Source organism: Neoarius graeffei, chromosome 10 (assembly GCF_027579695.1).
Source record: "Neoarius graeffei isolate fNeoGra1 chromosome 10, fNeoGra1.pri, whole genome shotgun sequence".
NCBI lineage: Eukaryota > Metazoa > Chordata > Actinopteri > Siluriformes > Ariidae > Neoarius > Neoarius graeffei.
In genome coordinates, this window is record NC_083578.1 from 210,356 (window position 1) to 238,237 (window position 27,882).

Genomic DNA, 27,882 nt, shown 5'->3' on the forward strand with positions numbered 1-27,882 from the left:
AAAATGTACTTAAAGTTTTGTTCATGTATAGAAATTTAAGTTCTTCCATATGACCTATTATACACCTATTCACCTCCAAAAAGTGTTCCCAAACATCTCAAATCTTTGCTATAAATGTAAAGCACAAAAAGGTAATTTTTTTCATTTGTTTTGGTCATGTGATCATGTCTTGGTATTTTGGAAGGAGATTCGTTGTATGATTCAGGAGATCGTCTGTAAGCAGTTTACACTATCTTCCACCCTTTATCTGTTAAATCATTTTCCTGATAATCTCTTTGATGTGGATACCAAATCATTGTTAATTCTTTTTATTTCTGGCTAAGGAGTGTATTCTACTGTGGTGGTCTGCCCCTCGGGTTCCTACGGTCAGTATGTGGATATCACAGATATCAGCTCTTTTTCCTCTGGAGAAACTGACTCATGATCTCAACCATAAATCAGACAAATTCTGGAGGATTTGGAAGCCTCTGCACTCTTACAAAATTTCTGACTTGCCTGCATCAGTGACTAATGGTTGAATGCTTCTCCCATTGGCATTACTTATTTGTTCACCATATTTTTGTACTGTTTGTTTTTAAATGGTACTATTTTTACTTTACAACGGCCTGCCCGATCTGAACCCGAGTGGTGTTCAGTTGTTGAACTTCTGTGCCATGCACGGTTTGGCCATAACAAACACCATGTTCGAGCATTAGGGTGTCCATAAGTGCACATGGCACGAGGACACCCTAGGCTGTAGATCGATGATTGACTTTGTAGTCATTTCATCTGTCCAAGACATACGATCGTAGATCACTTGGGTGAAGAGAGGAGCAGAGCGGTCAACTGATCACTACCTGGTGGCGAGCTGGATCAGATGGCGGGGGAGGAGGCCGGACAGACCTGGCAGGCCCAAACAAAGTAGTGAGGGTATGCTGGGAACGTCTGGAGGAGGCTCCCGTCCGTCAGATCTTCAACAGCCACATCCAGCAGAGCTTCAACTGCATACCGGGGGAGGGTGGGGACATTGAGTCCGAGTGGACCATGTTCTGCACCTCCATTGCGGAGGCGACCATGCAGAGCTGCGGCTGCAAGGTTGTTGGTGCCTGTCGTGGTGGTAATCCCCGAACCCGGTGGTGGACACCTGTGGTGAAGCTGAAGGAGTCCTATTGGGCTTGGTTAGCCTGTGGGTCTCCAGAGGCAGCTGACAGATACCGACGGGCCAAGCGGACTGCGGCCCTGGCGGTCACTCAAGCAAAAACTCGGGTGTGGGAGGAGTTCGGTGAGGCCATGGAAAATGACTTTCAGTCGGCCTCGAAGAGATTCTGGCAAACTGTCCGGCAACTCATGAAGGGAAAGCAGTGCACTGTCCCAGCTGTTTACAGCGAGGATAGAGTGCTGTTGACCTCAACTGGGGACAGCATCAGACAGTGGAAGGAATACTTTGAGGATCTCCTCAATCCCACCTTCATGTTGTCTGTGTAGGACGCAGAGTCTGAGGGTGTTTGGGAGGACTCGCCCATCACAGGGGCTGAGGTTGCTGAGGTGGTTAAAAAGCTCCTCGGTGGCTGGGCTCCAGGGGTGGATGAGATTCGTCCTGAGTTCCTGAAGGCACTGGATGTTGTTGGGCTGTCTTGGCTGACATGCCTCTTCAACATTGCATGGAGGTCGGGGACAGTGCCTCTGGATTGGCAGACTAGGGTGGTGGTCCCCCTTTTTAAAAAGGGGGACCAGAGAATGTGTTCCAACTATAGGGGGATCACACTTCTCAGCCTCCCTGGGAAAGCCTATGCTGGGGTGCTGGAGAGGAGAGTCCGGTCGATAGTCAAACCTCGGATTCAGCAGGAGCAATGTGGTTTTCGTCCTGGTCATGGAACACTGGACCAGCTCTTTACCCTTGCAAGGGTACTGGAGGGCGCATGGGAGTTTGCCCAACCGGTCTACATGTGTTTTGTGGACCTGGAGAAGGCTTATGACCGTGTTCCTCGTGGTGCTCTGTGGGGGGTGCTTCAGGACTATGGGGTTCAGGGCCCACTACTGCAGGCCATTCGGTCCCTGTATGACCGGAGCAGGAGTTTGTTTCGCATTGCCGGCAGTAAGTCAGACTTGTTCCCGGTGCATGTTGGACTCCGCCAGGGCTGCCCTTTGTCACCGGTTCTGCTCATAACTTTTATGGACAGAATTTCTAGGCGCAGCCAAGGGGCGGAGGGTGTCTGGTTTGGTGGCATCAGGATCACGTCTCTGCTTTTTGTGGATGATGTGGTCCTGTTGGTTTCATCAATCTGTGACTTACAGCATGCGCTGGGACGGTTTGCAGCCAAGTGCGAAGTGGCTGGGATGAGGATCAGCACCTCCAAGTCCGTGGCCATGGCGCTCAGCCAGAAATGGGTGGAGTGCCTACTCCGGTTCAGGGGGGAGTTGCTACCTAAAGTGGAGGAATTTAAGTATCTCAGGGTTTTGTTCACGAGTTAGGGTAAAGGGGAGCGGGAGTTGGGCAGACGGATCGGGGCAGCGTCAGCAGTGATGCGGATGCTAAACCGGTCTGGGGTGGTAAAGAGAGAGCTGAGCCAAAAGGCAAAGCTCTCAATTTACTGGTCCATCTATGTTCCCACTCTCACCTATGGTCACAAGCTATTGGTAGTGACCGAAAGAATGAGATCGTGGATACAAGCAGTAGAAATGAGTTTTCTCTGCAGGGTGGCTGGGCTCTCTCTTAGAGACAGGGTGAGAAGTTTGGTCATTCGGGAGAGACTCAGAGTAGAACCGCTGCTCCTCCACATTGAAAGGAGTCGGTTGAGGTGGTTCGGGCACCTTGTTAGGATGCCCCCTGGACACTTCCCAAGGGAGGTTTTCTGGGCATGCCCCACCAGGAGAAGACCTCGGGACAGACCCAGGACACGCTGGAGAGATTACATCTCTCGGCTGGCCTGGGAACGCCTCAGTATTCCCCCGGAAGAGCTGGTGGAGGTGGCCGGGGAGAGGGAAGTCTGGGCTGCTCTGCTTAGGCTGCTACCTCCACGACCCGGATCCAGATAAGCAGTAGAAGATGGATGGATATTTTTTACTTTACTTAATTTTATTTTAAAGGAACTTGTTTATCCATCCATTTATCCATCATTAAAATTATATTTATTTATTTCATAATACACGGCAGCATCTGTTGTTAGTTTGGGGTGGGACTTCTGTTTTTCAGAGTTTTGTATTATTAAATGTGTCATTTTGCATACTAGTTTTTACATATACTCTGTATGCTTTCTTGTTATATTTAAAAACCAATAATAATTTAAAAAAAACTTAACAGCAATTTGTCCATTTCAAAAGTTATGATATTACTAAAAATAGGCTTGCCTGGATGAAACAATTTGCAATGAAATTGGATATCTGCATGTGACATTAACCTTCATTACACAGAGCTGTCAAATAAATGTTTCTAATTCTTAAAAAAAAACAATCTATCAGTCATCACCAGGTGCCACTGCAGTCTCTGTGTGTGTTCGTTCACTGCTTCAGATAGGTTGAATACAGAGAAAGAATTTCACTGTGCTGCAAATGTGACAAAGGCTCCCAATTCTAAAAATCTAATTAGAAATTCTGTAACCATGTGATTTTTTTTTTTACTGGCAACAAAACCCGGGAATCAATAGATTTCTTTTATGAAGTTTAAAGTTCACTCAGCTAGATAACACAGACGCAGTACTGACCGACACAGATACTAGTAAACAATCCTGTCACCATAGCAATGTGATTATTGCCAACTAAAAAGATTGCTTTTATTCACTGAGAAAAGCAAAGAAAAGCATGTCACATGAAATGATCAGTGATCAGGCTTCTTTTACACCCAAATGCTTGACATCATGATTTGTACTCAGAGTGCAATATTTGAACCTCAGAGAGAGTGAGATGATGGCACCCAGAGACATTGTTTTCCTTTTAAAATAAAATCTGTATACTTTAACATGTCTTGTATGGATATTATCTGTCAGTATAAAGTAGTTTATTCTTGGGTTTTGTTAATCTTTAGTAGACATGCCTGGTCAAAAGTTTATTTGTGGAACTTCTTGCCTTCTTAATGCATTCCAGACCATCAAACGGTAGATAATAAAAATAGAGGAAATAGCCCTATTCCACAACTGAAGTAATACATATGTCAAGAACCGCTGAACTAAGTAAAGAGAAACAACAGCCCATCATTACTTTAAGACATGAAGTGTCTTTTAATTAATAAAAATGAAGAAAAAAAAATTTAATTAGATGATGTGTCCAAATTTTTGGTTTGTACTGTATGACTGATCCAGATTCAAAAATTTGTCTTAAATAAAAAGAGGTCAGTGGACCTCATTTATCTAACTGGACACGAGAATTTGGTATTCATGAAAATTCAATAAATTTGTAAAAATGTTTGCAAATAAATAAATAAACAAATTCCATGAAGTTTTTTTGGGGCATTCTCAGTGTGCCTGCCATTTGGGGTGCATATGAAAATGTGCTGTATGTTTTCCAGGACTGGGCTCACTGACCAGTCACAACATAGTTGACATGTATTCACATTTTAGACTAATGCAAAAAGTAGTGCGCAATGCGCAGCACTGAAACAAATATGTGAACACTCCAAACAAACTCAAACTCCTCTGAAGCAAACTAAACTGAGACCATCCTCAGTGTTTGATTAAAGTCTGTGTTGTTCGCTTAACCTGTTCATTGTGAACACAAAGCACTCCGGGTTTGCTTCGCCTTTTGCCATTGTATTTTGGCCCTCGATGCTCGCCGTAGACAGATCAAATGCCTTCATCAATTCCAGCTGTTGCATTCACTTGCCAGAGGGCTAGAGGCTGTTCTGTGCCAGGTGATGGAGGAGCACCCCATGCTGTACATCAGCTGCAAACTCTCAGTGCGAGAGATGAAGTACAGCATGATAGAGGAGTAGTGTCTGGCCATCAAGTGAACAGTCTTTGCTCTCCGTTATTACCTACTGGGGTGCCCTTTCAGTCTGTGTTCTGATCACGCCCCACTCCAATGGCTCCACCGCATGAAGAATGCCAGTACATGGTTCACTCATTGGTATCTGGCACTTCAGCCATTTAACTGCAAGGTGGTCCACAGGCCAGGGGCACAGATGGTCATGGCATATTACCTGTCCCACCTGGGGGAGCCCACTGTGGGCTGGATGGCTCCCTGGCCTGTGGTGGGGTTAGGCGATGGGGGCATATAGACTGCACATCAGCTTTGGATGGAGAGGAGGCAGGTTGAACTGGTAGGTAGCATGTGATAAGTCTCACCTGTGTCCTGTAACCTGTGTTATAGTATGGTAACGCTACTTTTAACTCTCACTCACTCAGACTTTCTCTTATAAGGTTGTATGTGTTGATGGCAATGCAAAGGTAGGTCTTTTATAAACAGTCTAGTGGAATAGTTCATTAGATATGCTGGAGCAATTTTTGGAACAGTAAGCTGTAGTGCGTGCTTCACTCTTGGACAGAAAAGTATAGGGTTTTTTTTGGGGGGGGCTTTTTTCACCTTTATTGGATAGGACAGTGTAGAGACAGGAAATGAACAGGAGAGAGAGAGACAGGGAGGGATGGGGAAATGACCTCGGGTCGGAATCAAACCCAGGTCCCCGGATTTATGGTACGGCACCTTATCCACGACTGGTTGGTCTTCCAGAGCACGTTCTTCCAAAAGGCTTGGTCTTTCATGTTTAACATTCCTTTTGGACAGCAAAAGCTTCTTCCTGGCACGCTTTCCATGCAATTTGTCCAATCTTATGATTGTAGATGTATGCATTTGTGAGCTCACAGAAATGTAACAGATGTGAAATTTCATAATTTTAGAATGACTGCAGACCCCAGGATTGAATTGAATCTCACTGTAGCAAATTTTGTGAAGAAACATTTGATTTACACCCTTAGTACACAGATCATTGCCAAGAAAAAAACTGATATTAATTGGTGTTACCTTGATCCAGTAGTGACATTTTGTTGCTTAAAAATATGCAAACTTTATTATAAATTTATAACAAACTCACCACCCAGGAGTATCCACTGTTCATGGCTTCCTCTCTGTCTACCAGTTCTCCCTGGTAGGGTCCAAAATGTGCACCTACTGGGACAGTCTCCCCCTTATTAAACACTCCCAGACCTGTGTCAGGAATACCAGACTTCCGAATCTCTAGCCTGGAAGGAAGCGTTTGTTTGGCTCGGTCAGGGACTCCCATTGGAACAGGAGTATCAGGGATGAAGAGGGGCGGTCCATGAACCTCACACTTGTTGAAGAAGAAGGCCTTGCAAGCTTCACAGACTGAGGGCCAAGAAAACACAAAAGGAAGAAATTATTTTTTCAATTACAAATATGCTCCAAATATATATGTGACAAAGGCTCCCAATTCTAAAAATCTAATTAGAAATTCTGTAACCATGTGATTTTTTTTTTTTTACTGGCAACAAAATCCGGGAATCAATAGATTTCTTTTATGAAGTTTAAAGTTCACTCAGCTAGATAACACAGATGCAGTACTGACACAGATACTAGTAAACAATCCTGTCACCATAGCAATGTGATTATTGCCAACTAAAAAGATTGCTTTTATTCACTGAGAAAAGCAAAGAAAAGCATGTCACATGAAATGATCAGTGATCAGGCTTCTTTTACACCCAAATGCTTGACATCATGATTTGTACTCAGAGCGCAATATTTGAACCTCAGAGAGAGTGAGATGGCGGCACCCAGAGACATTGTTTTCCTTTTAAAATAAAATCTGTATACTTTAACATGTCTTGTATGGATATTATCTGTCAGTATAAAGTAGTTTATTCTTGGGTTTTGTTAATCTTTAGTAGACATGCCTGGTCAAAAGTTAATTTGTGGAACTTCTTGCCTTCTTAATGCATTCCAGACCATCAAACGGTAGATAATAAAAATAGAGGAAATAGCCCTATTCCACAACTGAAGTAATACATATGTCAAGAACCGCTGAACTAAGTAAAGAGAAACAACAGCCCATCATTACTTTAAGACATGAAGTGTCTTTTAATTAATAAAAATGAAGAAAAAAAAATTTAATTAGATGATGTGTCCAAATTTTTGGTTTGTACTGTATGACTGATCCAGATTCAAAGATTTGTCTTAAATAAAAAGAGGTCAGTGGACCTCATTTATCTAACTGGACACGAGAATTTGGTATTCATGAAAATTCAATAAATTTGTAAAAATGTTTGCAAATAAATAAATAAACAAATTCCATTAAGTTTTTTTGGGCATTCTCGGTGTGCCTGCCATTTAGGGTGCATATGAAAATGTGCTGTATGTTTTCCAGGACTGGGCTCACTGACCAGTCACAACATAGTTGACATGTATTCACATTTTAGACTAATGCAAAAAGTAGTGCGCAATGCGCAGCACTGAAACAAATATGTGAACACTCCAAACAAACTCAAACTCGAAACAAACTTGAAAATCTCGTCTCGTCTTCTTCCGCTTATCCGGGACCGGGTCGCGGAGGCAGCAGTCTAAGCATGGAAGCCCAAACTTCCCTTTCCCCAGACACCTCGGCCAGCTCCTCGGGAAGAACACCGAGGCGTTCCCAGGCCAGCCGAGAGACATAGTCCCTCCAGCGTGTCCTGGGTCTTCCCCGGGGCCTCCTCCCGGGGGGACATGCCTGGAACACCTCCCCAGGGAGGCGTCCAGGAGGCATCCGAAAAAGATGCCCGAGCCACCTCAGCTGGTTCCTCTCGATGTGGAGGAGCAGCGGCTCTACTCCGAGCTCCTCCCGAGTGACTGTGCTTCTCACCCTATCTCTAAGGGAGCGCCCAGCCACCCTGCGAAGGAAACTCATTTCAGCCGCTTGTATCCGCGATCTTGTTCTTTCTGTCATTACCCAAAGCTCATGACCATAGGTGAGAGTCGGAACGTAGATCGACCGGTAAATTGAGAGCTTCGCCTTTTGGCTCAGCTCCTTCTTCACCATGACGGACCGGTAAAGCGACCGCATCACTGCGGAGGCTGCACCGATCCGCCTGTCGATCTCACGCTCCATCCTTCCCTCACTCGTGAACAAGATCCCGAGATACTTAAACTCCTCCACTTGAGGCAGGACTTCTCCACCAACCTGGAGAGGGCAAGCCACCCTTTTCCGGTCGAGAACCATGGCCTCGGACTTGGAGGTGCTGATTCTCATCCCAGCCGCTTCACACTCGACTGCAAACCGCCCCAGTGCATGCTGAAGGTCCTGGTTTGAAGAAGCCAACAGGACAACATCATCCGCAAAAAGCAGAGATGAAATCCTGTGGTTCCCAAACAGGATTCCTTCCGGCCCCTGGCTGCGCCTAGAAATTCTGTCCATAAAAATTATGAACAGAACCGGTGACAAAGGGCAGCCCTGCCGGAGTCCAACATGCACTGGGAACAGGTCTGACTTACTGCCGGCAATGCGAACCAGACTCCTGCTCCGTTCGTACAGGAACCGGACAGCCCTTAGCAAAGAGCCCCGAACCCCATACTCCCGAAGCACCCCCCACAGAATACCACGGGGGACACGGTCGAATGCCTTCTCCAGATCCACAAAGCACGTGTGGACTGGTTGGGCAAACTCCCATGAACCCTCGAGCACCCTATGAAGGGTATAGAGCTGGTCCAGTGTTCCGCGACCAGGACGAAAACCGCATTGTTCCTCCTGGATCCGAGGTTCGACTATCGGTCGAATTCTCCTCTCCAGTACCCTGGAGTAAACTTTCCCTGGGAGGCTGAGAAGTGTGATTCCCCTATAATTGGAGCATACTCTCCGGTCCCCTTTCTTAAAAAGAGGGACCACCACCCCAGTCTGCCACTCCAGAGGCACTGTCCCCGACCGCCACGCGATGCTGCAGAGGCGTGTCAACCAAGACAGCCCCACAACATCCAGAGACTTGAGATACTCAGGGCGGATCTCATCCACCCCCGGTGCCTTGCCACCGAGGAGCTTGCAAACCACCTCAGTGACTTCGGCTTGGGTAATGGACGAGTCCACCTCTGAGCCATCAGCCTCAGTCTCCTCAGTGGAAGACATGACGGTGGGATTGAGGAGATCCTCAAAGTATTCCTTCCACCGCCCGACAATGTCCCCAGTCGAGGTCAACAGCTCCCCACCCGCACTGTAAACAGTGTTGGCAGAGTACTGCTTCCCCCTCCTGAGGCGCCGGACGGTTTGCCAGAATTTCTTCGAGGCCGACCGATAGTCCTTCTCCATGGCCTCCCCGAACTCCTCCCAGTTCCGAGTTTTTGCCTCCGCAACTGCCCGAGCTGCAGCACGCCTGGCCTGCCGATACCCGTCGGCTGCCTCAGGAGTCCCGGAGGTCAACATGGCCCGATAGGACTCCTTCTTCAGCTTGACGGCATCCCTTACTTCCGGTGTCCACCACCGGGTTCGGGGATTGCCGCCACGACAGGCACCGGAGACCTTGCGGCCACAGCTCCGAACAGCTGCGTCCACAATGGAGGTAGAGAACATGGTCCACTCAGACTCAATGTCCCCCGCCTCCCTCGGAAGCTGGGAAAAGCTCTCCCGGAGGTGGGAGTTAAAGACCTCCCCAACAGAGTGCTCGGCCAGACGTTCCCAGCAGACCCTCACCATACGTTTGGGCCTGCCAGGTCTGTCCAGCTTCCTCCTCCGCCAGCGGATCCAACTCACCACCAGGTGGTGATCAGTTGACAGCTCAGCCCCTCTCTTCACCCGAGTGTCCAAGACATAGGGCCGGAGATCAGATGAAACGACTACAAAGTCGATCATCGACCTCCGACCTAAGGTGTCCTGGTGCCACGTGCACTTATGGACACCCCTATGCTCGAACATGGTGTTCGTTATGGACAAACCGTGACTAGCACAGAAGTCCAATAACAAAACACCACTCGGGTTCAGATCGGGGAGGCCGTTCCTCCCAACCACGCCCCTCCAGGTGTCACTGTCGTCGCCCACGTGAGCATTGAAGTCCCCCAGTAGCACAATGGAGTCCCCAGTCTGAGCACCCCTCAGTACCTCTCCCAGGGACTCCAAGAAGGCCGGATACTCTATACTGCTATTTGGCCCGTAGGCACAAACAACAGCAAGAGCCCTCTCCCCAATCCGAAGGCGCAGAGAGGCGACCCTCTCGTTCACTGGGGTAAACTCCAACACATGGCGGCTGAGCTGGGGAGCTATAAGCAAGCCCACACCAGCCCGCCGCCGCTCACCACGGGCGACTCCAGAGAAGTGGAAAGTCCAGCCCCTCTCGAGGAGCTGGGTTCCAGAGCCCAAGCTATGCGTGGAGGTGAGCCCGACTATCTCTAGCCGGTACCTCTCAACCTCCCGCACAAGCTCAGGCTCCTTCCCCCCCAGCGAAGTGACATTCCATGTCCCAACAGCCAGCCGCTGTGTCCGGGGATCAGGTCGTCGAGGCCCCTGCCTTCGACTGCCACCCAATCCACATTGCACCAAACCCCTACTGCTACCTCTGTGGGTGGTGAACCCACAGGAGGTCGGGCCCACGTCACCTCTTCGGGCTGAGCCCGGCCGGGCCCCATGGGCAAAGGCCCGGCCACCAAGCCACCAAACTTGAAAATATCTGACAAAAAATTAAAACTACTAATTTAAAACCAGAAAATTTAAGTAACCTTGTAGTTAACATGAGAACTGTATCAGATTGGCAATTAGAATGTTTTACTTTCTTTAGAGAAACTGAATTAACTTCACTAATTTCCACATCAAAATCTTCAACTTGTGTCCTAGATCCCTTAACTACCTACGACTCTTCAAACAGATAATACCAGAAGTAATTGAACCTCTTCTAAAAAATAATAAAATTTTCCCTTAGAATTGGTTATGTACTCAAACCATGTAAACTAGCACTTATGAAAACCCTGATTAAAAAAAACTGACCTCGACCCATCAGCTGTCCAATTATTGGCCAATATCAAACCTCCCCTTTATCTCCAAGATCCTAGAAAAAAAAACTGCGGCACAGCAGTTATGCTCATATCTACATAGGAATAACATCCATGAAATGTATCAGTCAGGATTTAGACCTCATCATAACACAGAGGAGACAGTACTGATTAAAGTAGTAAATGACCTACTGTGTCACCTAATGGTTAAGAACAGTATACGTTTTGCACTAAGTGCAAGCAGGGACTCCGGCAACACTAACTATGACAGCATAACTAAAAGGGAGAGCCAGAAGGTAACACAGATATGAGGGTGCTCTGGGACATAAAGCGGCCAGCCACTCCATCATCAACAAACCTGAGTAAACTTACAGCATCCAAAGATCCCAGTTTACCAAAACACTCTGCCCAATAACTATCTGCTGCTTTATCTAATACAAAGCTATTAACAAAAGTCTTGACTAAAAAAAAAAAAGTTCTTCAGACTATATTTAAAACACATGTCTTCTGATGTCTTCATCAATAAAGACATCAGAGTCCCGAAAACTAATTGGAAGGCTGTTCCACAACTGTGGGGCTTTGCAAGAGAAGGCTTCGCCCTTGATGCCCCCCCACTACCAGTCCCTCCTTGTTGAATTCACAGCATCATTCAAATCAGCCAAGATCAAGTTTTATCACTCGACAATTCATACCTCCATCTCCAACCCTCAGCAACTGTTTTCTGTTTTCTCTCCTCAACTCTCCACCAGTTGCACCTTAGTCCTCAATCACTGCAGAGGACTTTGCGGTGTTTTTTGAGAAAAAGATGGTCATCTGCAACTCCTTCACCACGCCTTCATGCTGACCTGCACTGACTACCTATTGCAGCTCGCATCAAATTTAAGACATTGGTGCTAGCTTACCAGACTGTCAAGGGGTTAAGGCCAGCATACCTCCACAGTCTGATCTACCCCTACACGCCAGCCAGATCCCTACATTCCACTACTACTGGTCACCTGGCCCCCTCCTCCTCTCCACTCCTGCCCAGCCTGCTCAAGACCGCTGTCTGTCCTGGGTCCCCACTAGCGGAATAACCTTCCCATTGAGGTCAGAACTGTCGATTCCCTGACCACCTTCAAGTGCAGACTGAAGACTCACCTCTTCAGGCTGCACTTGCTTCCCTGCCCACTGTGTAACTGCTTATCAGTCTTGACCTACACAGACTGTGTACTGTCTAGCCTGGGGCTAGCCATTGGTGTTTTATTTTTCTCTATTTAGTTGTACTTTGTCAGTTCATTTGTATGGCTGGTTGGTTTTCTTGGCTGTTTGCTGAGTATTGGTACTTGAAGAGAAGACAGGAGAGGAGAGGAGAGGAGAGGAGAGGAGAGGAGAGGAGAGGAGAGGAGAGGAGAGGCCTTTTATTATCCCACAAGGGGAAATTTACATTAGGGTGCATCAGTTGCCCTCACTTTCATAAAATCTGATGCATTTTTGTTTGGGTGTTCCTTTTCACCAATAAAGACATCCTGTAAAATTTTTTGACCATATTCAAAAGTCTAATGGTGGCACCATGAGGTTCATTTTTTGCCAAAAAACGCTTATTTTGTTTTCGCGTAAGGTTTGAATCACAATGTTGGACTTCATTTATTGATTTCTTGTGAGCCAGAGATCATGTTAAGAACCTTTGCAAGGGATTGAGAAGCATTAATGTGATTCATAATACATTTGTATTGTTTAAAAGTAGTTGAACAATGATTCAATGAACAGCTAAAACTCAAACTATGCTTGACAATATATTTAGAATATGTACTAAAAATGTGTATCTAAGATATTTGGTATACTCTATAAGGTGCCATAATGTTTCATGAAAAATGATCGAAATTTTGTCATAAGTCATAAAATAGCAGCTTTTTCCATAACTTTGAGCTCCTGGTGCCGCCATTAAACGTTTGAATTTTGTCAAAATATTTCACCCAGTGTGCTTTCTTACCAAAAGGAACATAAAAACAAAAATGCATCATGATCGGAGGAACTTTTCATTTTTAGGGGGCAACTGATGCACCCTAATTTACATTGTTAATTTATTGTCTAGAAGTTCAACACTTCTTGTACCTGACTTTTCGCGTGTTGTACATTGCTCCGGATAAGAGCATCTTCTAAATGCCATGTAATGTAGCCTTCACTACTAGAGGCATCAACAAATAGTCTGCACCTTTTTATCCAAGTAGACATGGCCGGTCATAAAAGACCAGAAGCTCACTCAGGTACAGTGGCACGAGACCATTCCATGCTTTATAGGTAAATAGTAGTGTTTTATACATCAATGCAAAGTTTGTTTGGGAGTCAATGCAATGTGGATGAAATAAGGGTAATATGGTCATATCTTCTGGTTTTAGTAAGGCCTGTCAGTGCTGCATTCTGGACTAACTGGAGCATATTTATGCACCTACTGGAACCTCCAGACAGTAAGGCATTACAATAATCCAGCCTACAGGAAACAAGGAACGCACTAGTTTTTTGCATCATGTAGTGACATCATATTTCTTAACAATATTTCTGAGATGAAAGAAAGCGATCCTTGTAATATTATCAATATGAGTTTCAAATGAAAGAATGGAGTCAATGATCACCCTGAGGTCTTCTACCGCTGCATGTGAAGAAACAGAGGCCATCTCAGGTTACTATGGAATCAGAAAACTTAGGCTACGTTTACATTAGACCGTATCTGTCTCGTTTTCTTCGCGGATGCACTGTCCGTTTACATTAAACCCCCTGGAAAAGCCAGGAAACGGGAATCCGCCAGCGTCCACGTATTCAATCCAGATCGTGTCAGCTCCGGTGCTGTGTAAACATTGAGAATACGCGAATACGCTGTGCTGAGCTCTAGCTGGCGTCTCATTGGACAACGTCACTGTGACATCCACCTTCCTGATTCGCTGGCGTTGGTCATGTGAGGCGACTGCTGAAAAACGGCGCGGACTTCCGCCTTGTATCACCTTTCATTAAAGAGTATAAAAGTATGAAAATACTGCAAATCACACACGGACTGGCCATCGGGAGTAGCGGGAGTTTTCCCGGTGGTTCAGTGTGGGCCGGCGGAGAAAAAAAAAAAAAAAAAAAAAAAAAAACAGTTGCGCGCTGGCCTTTAATATGATAAGCAATGTTAACAGATTCTTTAAGAAACTGTTAACATTGCTTATTACAGTTAACATTGCTTATTACAGTTGCGCGCTGGCCTTTAATACGACAAGCAATGTTAACAGTTTCTTAAAGAAACTGTTAACATTGCTTATCATATTAAAGGCCAGCGCGCAACTGTTTTTTTTTTTTTTCCCCTCCACCGGCCCACCAGGAAAACTCCCGCTGGCCAGTCCGTGTGTGCTGCAAATACTGATGCAAATACTGCCCATTGTGTAGTTATGATTGTCTTTAGGCTTGCCATCCTTCCACTTGCAAGTAATAAGTGATATGCGCTGGGATCACACACACAGCGGCTCAGTCCCGAATCGTGGCTTGTGCACTTCACTCGCGCGCTGTGTGAGCTGCGCAGGGCCGGAGTGCGCACCCTCCAGAGGGCACTCGCTGTTCAGGGCGGAGTGATTTGGAGCGCAGGATGCCTGCGGAGCCGAGCGTATCCGTGTATTAGGCTTGCCATCCTTCTACTTGCAAGTGGTGAGCCTTGCGCGGCTTGCCATCCTTCTACTTGCAAGTGGTGAGCCTTGCGCATGCCCTAAATGCACTGGGATCATGTTACGCGCCGTCTGAAATGCACTGGGATCATGTTACGCACCGTCTAAAGTCATGTGATTAGCGTATCCGCGTATTGGCGTTGCTGTGTGCACGGCTAACGGTTTTAGTGTAAACGCGAATCGTTTTAAGAACGTTAATCTGATGATCCGCTGATTCGACGTAATGTAAACGTAGCCTTAGTTCTAGCTGCATATGGTCCTAGTGCAAGTACTTCTGTTTTGTCAGAGTTAAGCAGAAGGAAGTTAATAAGCATCCAGCATCTTTTGCTCTGGATGCTTATTATCTTTGCACATTCCTCAATTTTATTAAGCTGGTGTTGCTCATCCGGTTTTGCTGAAAAATACAACTGTGCATGTTCAGCATAACAGTGGAAGCTAGTACCATGTTTACAAATAATATCACCCAAAGGTAACATATATAAAGAAAAAAGAAGCAGTGGGCCTAAGACAGAACCTTGTGGAACACCAAACTTTACCTTAGTATGTATAGAAAAATAAATCATTTACATCAACAAACTGATAATGATCAGTTAAATAAGACCTGAGCCAGGAGAGGGCCGTTCCCTTGACTTCCACAATATTTTTTAGTCCATCCAGGAGAATGGTATGATCAATTTTGTCAAAGGCTGCACTAAGGTCAAGCAATATAAGCAGGGAGACACAGCCTTAATCGGAGGCCAATAGTAGGTCATTTACTACAGTACATGATTAAGTTCAGGGGGGTCTGACAGTGATCCTATTAAAGTTGAAAACTCTAGGAGATTATTGATAAAACTTTGTACAGTAGTTGACGCGAATGTACGTTTGACACAGTAGCGTGGCAAGGTGCATATACACTCACCAGCCACTTTATTAGGAACACCCATACACCTGCTGTTTTATGCAGTTATCTAATCAGCCAATCCCAAACCAGTGGCATTTTATTAACTTTGGACTCGGGGTCTTATGGCAATTTTCATTCAGTGTTAGTGCAGCGTTTGACACAGTTGACCTTGGGGTTCTGTTAAAATGGCTTGAGTATGAGGTTGGCATTCAGGGCCTTGCATTGAAATGGTTTGAGTTCTACCATAAAGGTAGATCTATGTCTGTTAGCATAATTTTTCTCAGTCAGTACCTCTCACATAAGGCATTCCACAAGGTTGTAGTTTGGCCCCTTTTTTGGTCACCCTATATCTGCTCCCCCTGGGGCCCATTTTTCAAAAACATGGTGTTGCATACCATTGTTATACTGATGATATGTAGTTGTATGTCCCTGTGAGACCTGACATCACTTCATCAGTTTAAAAAAAAAAAAAAACAACTGATGGAGTGCCTTGGTGATATTAAATTTCCTCCAACTAAATTAAAATGGAGGTAATGATTTTTGGCCCAACCTCATCTACTGCTGACATCAGCACTCAGTTAGGCTCTTTGTTGGCAAGGATTCATAATTACATTACAGGCATGTCACAGATGCTCTTATGCAGAGCGATGTACAACATACCCAGAGCAGCCTGGGGAGCAAATGGAGGTTAGATACCTTGCTCAAGAGCACTTCAATCATTCCTGCTAGCCCAGGGAATCAAACCGGCAACCTTTTGGTCCCAAAGCTTCTTCTCTAACCATTAGGCCATGGCTTCCCCCCATTATTAGACTCTATAAACAAAGTTCATTTTTGAATCACCATTACGTTTTGATAAACAAATTTCCATGGTAGTAAAGTCCAATTTTTACCAACTGTGGCAAATTTTAAAAGGTAAAATCTTTTCTCCCACAGAAGGACTTGCAAATAGTCATTCATGCTTTTATGACATCTTGGCTTGACTCCTTATATGTGGATTTGGCCCAATCTGCTTTGTCTTGCCTTCAACTGCTTCAAAACACAGCAGCTCAATTTTTAACTGGCAGTAAAACAAAGGCTCTCTCCACTGGTTTCTGGTGAGATTCCACATCACATCACACATCACATTATCTCTAGCCGCTTTATCCTTCTACAGGGTCGCAGGCAAGCTGGAGCCTATCCCAGCTGACTACGGGCGAAAGGCGGGGTACACCCTGGACAAGTCGCCAGGTCATCACAGGGCTGACACATAGACACAGACAACCATTCACACTCACATTCACACCTACGGTCAATTTAGAGTCACCAGTTAACCTAACCTGCATGTCTTTGGACTGTGGGGGAAACCGGAGCACCCGGAGGAAACCCACGCGGACACGGGGAGAACATGCAAACTCCGCACAGAAAGGCCCTCGCCGGCCCCGGGGCTCGAACCCAGGACCTTCTTGCTGTGAGGCGACAGTGCTAACCACTACACCACCGTGCCGCCCGAGATTCCACATCAATTTTAAAATTTTGTTGTTCGTCTTTAAAGCTTTGCATGGTATCACTCCAAAATATATCTGTGACCTTCTTCACCCATACTTGGCACCGAGATCACTGAAGTCATCCAGACAACTACTACTTGTGGTCTCATGATCTCGACTTAAGTCTATGGGCAACAGGGCTTTTTCAGTTGTTGTCCCTAGACTCTGGAATGATCTTCTCCACATCAGGTCTTCTTCCACCATCAGAATTTTTACAACACGTCTTAAGATCCACTTTTTCTCTACACCTTTATTGTGTGTAATTGTGAATTAGAATTTTTAATCTGTTTTTGCATTATTGCATTCATTTTATGTCCTTTGTACACCACTTTGGCTCAACAGCTGTTTTTAAATGTGATTTATAATAAATTTGACTTGACATCATGAGTGTTATTCCACACTTTTTTGTTCAGGTTATCATCATCATCTAGAATGTATTTAAAGGAAAGAAAGAAAAAAATTTAAGTTCCTCTCACTCATAGGTACCATATTACATTAATAGAATTTAGCAGATGCTCTTATCCAGAGTGACATACAACATACCAGAGCATCCTCAGAAGCACTTGGGGGTTATGTGCCTTGCTCAAGGGCACTTCAGCCATTCCTGCTAGTCCAGGGAATCGAACCAGCAACCTTTTGGTCCCAAAGCTGTGTCTCTAACCGTTAGGCTATGGCTCCCCCCATTATTAGACTGTCTATAAACAAAGTTCATACTTTACAAAAAAAAAATCTATTTAAATTTAATTTAGATGACAGATTATTTACAGAGGTGACATCCCAAATAACCTTCTATTGTACTTTTAGTGCACGAGATATTGTGTAGGGTAGAATAATCAGCGAGTGTGTTACTGAGTTCCAGAGTGGCCTGATATCTTACAGAGGTAGTCTTTAGTATCAGGATCTTCCCCTTTAATGGAGAGAACTTCAGCTGGGTTGTCAAGGCCATCTAAATGGTTGGTGATGTTCAGCTCCAGTGTCTCCTCTTTCTTTACACAGACTTCAGAGATCCTTCCACCTGTAGTCTCAGTTTTCACACCCTCACGCAGCTAATGGTCAAACAATAACAGCAAAAAAAAAAAAAAAAACCTGTTTATAAATCCATTTATAAGGTTTGTTAATCTGAAAATATTTGTGTTGCAAAAAATAAAAAATAAAAACGAGTAGGTGCTTAAGAAGGCAACTGGACTTGCTTGAAATTCTTGAAGGCATTTCACCTCTCATCCGAAAGGCTTCTTCAGTTCTGTCTGACTAGTGGGGCGTTACAGGTATGTATCCTCTAGTGCACCAAAAGCAACCCTAAGGAGAGTCGTTGAGGTCACATGGGTTGTTGACCCTCTCAGGTGGTGTTTACATTAGACCGTATCCGTCTCGTTTTCGTCACGGATGCACTGTCTGTTTACATTAAAACGCCGGGAAACGACTCCACAGGCGGAACAACTTGAATCCGCCAGGGCCCACGTATTCAACCCAGTTCGTATCTGATCCGGTGCTGTGTAAACATTGAGATACGAGGAAACGCAGTGCTGAGCTCTAGCTGACGTCGTCATTGGACAACGTCACTCTGACATCCACCTTCCTGATTCGCTGGCGTTGTTCATGCCACGTTGGTCATGTGACGCGACTGCTGAAAAACGGCGCGGACTTCACTTCCTGCTATTGTTTCCGCCTTGTATCACCTTTTTGTTTTTCATTAAAGAGTATAAAAGTATGAATATAATGCTTTGCCATTCTTAATGTTGTTCATGGTAAGATGCAAATACTGCCCATTGTGTAGTTATGATTGTCTTTAGGCTTGCCATCCTTCCACTTGCAAGTGGTGAGTGACTTGCGCATGCCCGATATGCACTGGGATCACACACACAGCGGCTCAGTCCCGAATCACTGCTCGTGCGCTTCACTCGCGCGCTCTGTGAGCTGCGCAGGGCCGGAGTGCGCACCCTCCAGAGGGCACTCGCTGTTCAGGGCGGAGTGATTTGGAGCGCAGCCACTGAGGAGGAAGCGCTGAGCCGCACTGACACATTTCAACTTACGTGCCGTCATGTGATTAGCGTATCCGTGTATTGGCGTTGCTGTGTGCACGCGAATCGTGTATTGGCGTTGCTGTGTGCACGCGAATCGTTTTAAAAACGTTAATCTGATGATCCGCTGATACGGTCTAATGTAAACACCACCTCAGTCATCCTTGTAGGTGTTAGGGTCACTGGAGGCCAGGTGTGAACGGTATTAGCAGCCTAGAGGGTCGTTAGGGTGATCTGTGGGCCATTGGCTCTCTCTGCCATCATGCGAGTCATTGAAGTCAGCTGAGTCTTGATGTGGATGTATATTCAGTTTTCTGGGAAGTGTGCCAAGGACTGCATTGTAGGTGGCTGATAAGTGGTGTCTCAGACCATCTCCTCTGTTCAGTGATAGTCGTTCCAGGTTGATGAAGATGGCTTCTTTTACTCCTCTTTCGAACCACTGGTCTTCTCTGGCTAGAATGTGTACATTGCAGTCCTGAAATGAGTGTCCTTTGTTATTGAGATGAAGATAGACTGCAGAGTCCCGATCACCCTGATGACCCTCTAGGCTGCTGATACCGTTCACACCCGACCTCCAATGACTGACAACGACCCATGTAACCTCAAAAGACTCCTCTTAGGTTTGCTTTTGGTCCACTAGAGGATAAACACCTGGAACTTCCCACTAGTCAGACAGAACTGAAGAAGCCTTTCAGATGAGAGGTGAAACAGCTTCAAGAATTTCAAGCAAGCCCAGTTGCCTTCTTTAGCACCGACGGTTTATGATGACCTGGATGACTGAGAACCTTCACAGATGTGTTACAAAAAAAACAAACAAATCAATCATAAGCTTTACCTGTGAGGGATCAGGAACTTGAGACTTCCTGGAAGAGTGCTGTCCATCTCCCGTGGAACTCATAATAACAGCTCTAAACAAATAAAAAATAAAAATAAAAAATAAATAAATAAATAAATAAATAGATAGTAATCCAATTATTATTATTATTATTATTATTATTATTAATAATAATAATAATAATAATTAAAGCCACTAGCGGCCTTGACGGGCCCTCGCACGTGTGGTTCTGCAACCCAGGACACTCCGCCACCCAACAAAACAGTCATGTCATATATTCATCAAATGTTCAAAGGTGATGTGCATGTTGCAAATGCCATGACTGCTTGACGGATGAGAGATAGACAGACAAAGAGTGTGTGTGTGTGTGTGTGTGTTTCCGTGGTGTGAAAATGTACATTTATATATGTACAAAACTATACGTGTTTCCTCCTTATCGCTATCTCACACTGTAATCTTAAGTCATCTTAGCTTTCCTGTGTCTGCAGTGTGTGTGTGATTTTTTATTTTTTTTTGCAGAGAGAGAGAGAGAGAGAGCGCGTGTGTGTGGTGTGTGTAAGCATTGAAAATCTCATCAGTAGCTGTCGGTCCACTAAACAAAAATAATTAGGTGTCGAGGAATATTCTTTTTATGACCTGCACTTGATTGACTCTATGATTCTGCAAAGCATTTTAGGGTCCGTCCTTTATATCAAAAATCCCAAAGGGATATCAAAAATCCCAAAGGCAGATCAAAAATCCCTTCGTGATTTCTTGGCATCAGCAATATCTTGGCATCATGTTTGCCAAGTTTGACATGAATCTGATGAACCGTCTAGGAGGAGTACGTTATAAATGACCATGTGTCCAAACGCATATAAGCCCAATGTGGCAGCAGGGGCGTGGTCAAGCGCCGGTCTGTGACAGGAGGGCGGAGTCAGGGAAGGTAAGTGGCAGAATCACTACACCTGACGTCAATTAACCTGTGTTTGTGTGTCTTCCCAGTGACCGCGCCCTACTTAAGGAGGGAGAGAGAGAGCAGAGGGAGCTCTTCCCCCAACGAGACGCCGATTGTATGTGTGGATTTAAAATAGTTGTTCACTGAAAAGTGTGGCAATAAAAACGCTGTACCAACCTGAACTCTGTCCTACCGTCTTCTGTGCTCCACCCTTCTATGAGAACCGTTACAGTGGTGCCAAAATCCGGGAATATCTGGAGCGCAGAAGCCGAACAGCCCCATGGAGTCCTCCCCGTTCGCCGACCTGGTCCACGCCCTCGCCACAGCCCAGCAAAGCCAGCGCCAGGCGTTCGTCACCCTCCGTAAGGAGCAGGAACAGCGGTTCGAGGCCCTGGTGTTGGCCCAGCAAGAGGATCATCAGGCGTTCCGGCACCTCCTCGCGTCGGCGGGGTCTACCAACCGACCCACCGCGGGCCCGTCCCCCCTCACCCTAACAAAGATGGGCCCGCAGGACGACCCCGAGGCATTCCTCACACTCTTTGAGCAAGTCGCAGAGACCTCGGGGTGGCCGATGGATCAGCGCGCGGTGCGCCTCCTCCCCCTGCTAACGGGAGAGGCGCAGCTGGCCGCGCTACAGCTCCCCGCCAACTGCCGGCTGGCCTACGCGGACCTTCACCGGACCGTCCTCCAGCATGTGGGGCGCACCCCCGAGCAGCAGCATCAGCGCTTCTGCGCTTTGTGCTTGGAGGAAGTCGGCCGGCCATTCGTGTTTGGCCAGCAACTCTGGGACGCCTGCTAGCGGTGGTTGAGGGCCGACAACCGCGACGCTGAGGGGATCATCGACCAGGTGGTACTGGAACAATTCATCGCACGCTTGCCAGCAGGAACCGCGGAGTGGGTCCAGTGCCACCGCCTGGCGTCGCTGGATCAGGCCATCGAGCTGGCGGAGGACCATTTGGCGGCTGTCCCGGCGGCAGGACAGCAGACAGCCTCTTCTCTCCTCTCTCTCCCTCTCCTCCTGTGTCCCATCCTCGCCCCATTCCCCCACCGCGGAGGCGGGGGCCGGCGCCACCCCAGCCGGCCCGCTGCACCCGCAGTGCCCTCCCATTTCTCCCTTCTGTGTCTGTCTCTCCCCCCCCTCAGGTGAGTGAGCCCCAGAACACCGGTGCGGAGAGGAAGCCCGGGCCGGTTTGCTGGCGCTGCGGAGAGCCGGGCCACCTCCAACAGCAGTGCACGGTAATGGAGATGGGCGCGGTGGTTCGGATCCCCAACGCGCCAGGAGCCGCCCTCGATCGGGCCAGAGCGTATCGCATACCGGTGAGTATTCAAGGCGATACATATCAGGCGTTGGTGGATTCTGGTTGTAATCAAACCTCGATTCACCAAAGCCTGGTGCAAGACGAGGCATTGGGGGGAGCACAGGGGGTGAAGGTGTTGTGTGTACACAGGGATGTTCACAGCTACCCTTTGGTGTCGGTCCACATTTTTTTCCGAGGGGAAAAATTTATAGTAAAGGCGGCGGTTAATCCTCGCCTCACCCACTCGATAATTTTGGGGACTGATTGGCCGGGATTCGGGGAGTTGATGAGTCATTTGGTGAGGAGTGGGTCCTGCCATAGGTCAGCAGGGGGAGGTCCCGGTGTCGCCTTGGCGGGAGCAGCTGTCACAGAGCCGTCTACGTCATCTCCACGTCAGAGTGAGGAGCCACAGGCTCCTCCTCCCTCTCTCGGGGAATCCCTCACGGATTTCCCGTTAGAGCAGTCATGAGACGAGACTCTGCGGCATGCGTTTGACCAAGTGAGAGTAATAGATGGTCAAACGCTCCTGCCGGACGCCACCCCGTCCTTCCCCTATTTTTCTATTGTGAAAGATAGATTATACCGAGTGACGCAGGACACTCAGACGAAAGAGCAAATCAGACAGCTTTTGATTCCAAAAAGCCGCCGGGAATTGGTATTCCAGGCGGCTCACTTTAATCCCATGGCTGGACACTTAAGGCAGGATAAGACACTAGCCCGAATAATGGCCCAATTCTATTGGCCGGGTATTCGCGGCGATGTCCTTAGGTGGTGTACGGCGTGCCGCGAATGCCAGTTAGTAAATCCAGCGGCCATTCCAAAAGCGCCTTTGCGCCCTCTACCATTAATCGAGACCCCATTCGAAAGAATTGGGATGGATCTCGTCGGGCCATTAGATCGGTCAGCACGAGGGTACCGCTTTATATTAGTTCTGGTGGACTATTCAACGCAATACCCGGAAGCAGTGCCTCTCCGCAATATCTTAGCACGCAGTATTGCGGAGGCACTCTTCTGCGTCATCTCCCGAGTTGGAATCCCGAAAGAGATTCTGACTGATCAAGGCACCTCATTTATGTCACGAACACTGAACGAACTGTATGGGTTATTAGGGATTAAGCCAATCCGCACCAGTGTGTATCACCCACAAACGGACGGTTTAGTTGAACGGTTCAATCGCACCCTCAAAAATATAATTAGAAACTTCGTAAGTGAGGACGCACGTAACTGGGATAAATGGCTCGAACTCTTGCTGTTTTCAGTGCAAGAGGTCCCCCAAGCCTCCACGGGGTTCTCCCCGTTTGAATTATTATATGGGCATAAGCCGCGCGGCATTTTAGATGTGCTGCGAGAAAATTGGGAGGAGGGACCTTCACTAAGTAAAAATGAAATTCAGTACGTTATTGACCTGCGCGCAAAACTCCACACACTCACACACCTAACCCACGAGAATTTGCGGCAGGCCCAAGAATGGCAAACCCGCCTGTACGACAAGGGTACGCGCCTTAGAGAGTTCGCACCGGGAGATAAAGTACTCGTACTGTTGCCCACATCGAGCTTCAAATTAGTCGTCAAGTGGCAAGGACCCTTTGAGGTCACACGGCAAGTCGGGGACGTCGACTATGAGGTGAGGTGAACGGACAGGGGTGGGGCACTACAGATTTACCACCTCAATCTGCTCAAACTCTGGAACAAGGAGGTCCCCGTGGCGTTGGTGGTTCCGGAGAAGGCAGAGCTGGGGCCGGAGGTTCAAAAGGGAACATTAGCATCACGTACCTCTCCAGTCCCCTGTGGAGACCACCTCTCCCCGACCCAACTCGCGGAGGTTGCCCAGTTGCAGACCGAGTTTTCGGACATGTTCTCGCCCCTGCCCGGCCGCACCAACCTCATAGAGCACCACATTGAGACGCCCCCGGGGGTGGTAGTGCGTAGCCGCCCTTACAGGCTACCCGAACACAAGAAAAAAAGTGGTTCGGGAAGAACTCGAGGCCATGCTCGAAATGGGCATCGTCGAGGAGTCCCACAGTGACTGGAGCAGCCCGGTGGTCTTGGTACCCAAAGCCGACGGGTCGGTCCGGTTCTGTGTGGACTATAGAAAAGTCAACACGGTGTCTAAATTCGATGCGTACCCAATGCCTCATATTGATGAGCTGCTCGATCGACTAGGCACGGCTCGCTTTTATTCGACACTGGATTTAACAAAGGGATATTGGCAGATCCCCTTGACTCCACTATCCCGAGAAAAAACGGCCTTTTCCACACCGTTCGGCTTACACCAACTTGTCACACTTCCTTTTGGGCTGTTTGGGGCGCCCGCTACGTTTCAGCGGCTGATGGACAGGGTCCTCTGCCCCCACGCCACCTATGCGGCCACCTACCTCGACGACATTATTGTGTATAGTAATGACTGGCCGAGGCACCTCGAACATCTGAGGGCCGTCCTTAGGTCGCTGAGGCGGGCGGGTCTCAGCCAACCCGAAGAAGTGTGCGATTGGGCGGGTGGAAGTACGGTATCTGGGCTTCCACTTGGGCAATGGTCAGGTGCGTCCCCAAATTAACAAGACCGCAGCAACTGCGGCCTGCCCGAGGCCCAAGACCAAAAAGGGGGTGAGACAGTTCCTGGGGCTGGCTATTATCGTAGGTTTATACCTAATTATTCGGACGTCACCAGCCCGCTGACTGATCTGACTAAAAAAGGGGGCACCGGATCCAGTCCAGTGGACGGAGCAATGCCAGCGGGCTTTTTCTGAGGTAAAGGCTGCACTGTGTGGGGGGCCACTTTTACACTCCCCTGACTTTTCTCTCCCCTTTATGTTACAGACGGATGCGTCGGACAGAGGGCTGGGGGCTGTTTTGTCCCAGGAGGTGGAGAGGGAGGACCGCCCAGTCTTGTACATCAGTAGGAAGCTGTCGGTGCGTGAGGGGCGCTACAGCACCATTGAAAAAGAGTGCTTGGCGATCAAGTGGGCGGTCCTTGCCCTCCGTTACTACCTGCTGGGACGCCCTTTCACCCTCTGTTCGGACCACGCGCCCCTCCAGTGGCTCCACCGCATGAAGGATGCCAACGCGCGGATCACCCGTTGGTATCTGGCACTCCAACCCTTTAACTTTAAGGTGATCCACAGGCCGGGGGCGCAGATGGTTGTGGCGGACTTCCTCTCCCGTCAAGGGGGGGGGGGGGGGGGGGAGTCAGCTGCAGGCCGGACAGCTGCCCGGTCTGAGTCGGGCGGTGGGGGTATGTGGCAGCGGGGGCGTGGTCAAGCGCTGGTTTGTGACAGGAGGGCGGATTCAGGGAAGGTAAGTGGCAGAATCACTACACCTAACGTCAATTAACCTGTGTTTGTGTGTCTTCCCAGTGACCATGCCCTACTTAAGGAGGGAGAGCGAGAGCAGAGGGAGCTCTTCCCCCAACGAGATGCCGATTGTGTGTGTGGATTTAAAATAGTTGTTCACTGAAAAGTGTGGCAATAAAAACCCTGTACTAACCTGAACTCTGTCCTGCCGTCTTCTGTGCTCCACCCTTCTATGAGAACCGTTACACCCAATTACCTCACTTCCTGTTGGGCGTGACATCATCCAAAGGGTAGAAACTTTGGGTAGAACTCCAAAGTTCTACCCATTCATTTCAATGGGAAATGGAAAAAGGGGCGCTATGAAGTCCCTGGGCCACGCCCGGGGCCAAACGTCTGTGGCTGAGAAGCGGTTACAATGACTGATGTGTGTATCAAATTTCATGAGTTTTCGTGCATGGGAAATGCCTCAAAAAAAGCCAAGCGCGACAGAAAACTACTACTACTACTACTAATAATAATAATAATAATAAATTTATTCATCAAATGTTCAAACGTGATGTGCATGTTGCAAATGCCATGACTGCTGTGTGAAAATGTACATTTATACGTGTCTCCTCCTTATCTCTATCTCACGCTGTAATCTTAAGTCATCTTAGCTTTCCTGTGTCTGCAGTGTGTGTGTGTACATGCAGAGTTTTCATATGTCTGCAACAAAATGCACAATGATGGCAGGTCACTATTATATTTTGTGTGTGTGTGTGTGTGTGCGTCTGTCAGAGAGAAAGAGGTGTGTGTGTGTGTGTGTGTGTGTGTGTGTGTGTGTGTGTGTGAGAGAGAGAGAGTGAGAGTGTGTGCTCATAGATGTCGCGTGTGCATGTGAGTGCGTACTTGTGTGTGTATGCATATGACTGTGTGTGTATGAGTGTGCACAGAATTGTATATGTTATATCATCAGACTCACAATATCCAATATTTTGTAAAGTTACAATATGTGATATGTGATTGCAAAGCAGTTTAATGAGGTGTAGTGTTTTGTTTTCACCACAGTGGGTTACAAGTCACAAGCCTGAAACTCATGTTGTGACACCACATTTTGTTTAGGACATGCCCAGGCGTGTTATGTTTGTAAAGAGATGAAAAGAGTTCAGAGTTCTCCCCACCGTGACTAGAGAAGGTGTAAGATCGTGATTGTTAATAAAGATGCCATAACGGCTAAAGAGAATCAGAATCATATTACAAGATATCGAGTTCAACATTCAGCAGTATCTTGGCATATGTTATAATATTTCAACATATTACAACATATCAAAAATCCCTTCGCAATTCAACTTCAGCAATATCTTGGCATCATGTTTGCCAAGTTTGACATGAATTTGATGAACCATCTAGGAGGAGTACGTTAAAAATGACCATGTGTAATTTTACTCCAAATGGCCTTATGACATCATCACTCCAAAGTTCTACCCATTCATTTCAATGGGAAATAGAAAAAGGGGCGCTATGAAGTCCCTGGGCCACGCCCGGGGCCAAACGTCTGTGGCTGAGTAGCGGTTACAATGACTGATGTGTGTATCAAATTTCATGAGTTTTCGTGCATGGGAAATGCCTCAAATAAGGCCAAACACGACAGAAAAAAAAAGAAGAATCCTTCGAAAAACAATAGGGTCTTCACACCGAACGGTGCTCAGGCCCTAATAATAATAATAATAATAATAATAATAACTGTTGTTTGTCCAATACACCGCTGCTGAACTCCTCTGGCTTCGCTCTCACCTGTCTGAGCCTCCACCAGCAGCGCTGTATCTGCACCCGGACATCGCTCTTCTGCCTCGCCCGAGATACATTCATCATGGGTCTCGCCAGAATTTTCATCTCGACAACTCTACAGCAATTAAATCCTTCTGGTCTACCACTCATCGCCCTCCCAGGAACACCAGCTGGGTTGTTAAACACAGCACGTTGGCTAGCCTAGTTAGGTCAGCTAACGCTACTGCCAAACATGACAACGCCATTGTCAACTTCAGTCTTCTTAACATCCACTCACTGACGAGCAAGGGACACCTCATTCAAGATCTCCTCACTGACCGTAGGTTTGACTTTCTCTGCCTAATTGAAACATGGCAACCACCCAACAACTTTTCACAACTTAACGACTCCACTCCTCCTGGGTTTGTTTATGTCTGTCAACCCTGTCACGGAGGAGGTCTCGCGATAATTCACCGCGAGAATTGGAAAGTCTTCCCAGTATCTATGCCTGTATTCAGTTCATTGGAATGTTTAGTGTGTGAACTGTCCGGTCCCACCCCTACCATTGTCGCCACAGTTTACTGTCCTCCTAAGCCACACAATGACTTTTTAAATGAGAGGAGGAAATGATCAGTTATATGGAGTTCATCAGCTGTGCAATTTGAAGGGGTGAGACCAGAACAACAAATTAAGTCCAGAGTATGTCCTTTTGTGTGAGTGGGAAAATCAATGAATTGATGAAATGGATTGTCAATTGATGGAGTCGTCTTTTTCTCAAATTGCACAGCTGATTTTGCCTCTCTACTCAATCATTTATC

The 27,882-nt window shown here is 47.1% G+C and overlaps 1 protein-coding gene across 1 annotated transcript in view; it reads right to left on the reverse strand.

Moving 5' to 3' along the window:
- LOC132892676 (uncharacterized) overlaps positions 1-27,882 on the reverse strand; it is a 126,291-nt gene that overhangs the window by 80,040 nt on the left and 18,369 nt on the right. The window contains exons 2-4 of the mRNA XM_060930989.1: positions 19,794-19,866; positions 17,818-17,986; positions 6,002-6,273 (exon numbers count right to left, since the gene is read on the reverse strand). Coding sequence (XP_060786972.1) covers positions 6,002-6,273; positions 17,818-17,986; positions 19,794-19,866 — 514 coding nt within the window. The remainder of the gene's footprint in view (positions 1-6,001; positions 6,274-17,817; positions 17,987-19,793; positions 19,867-27,882) is intronic.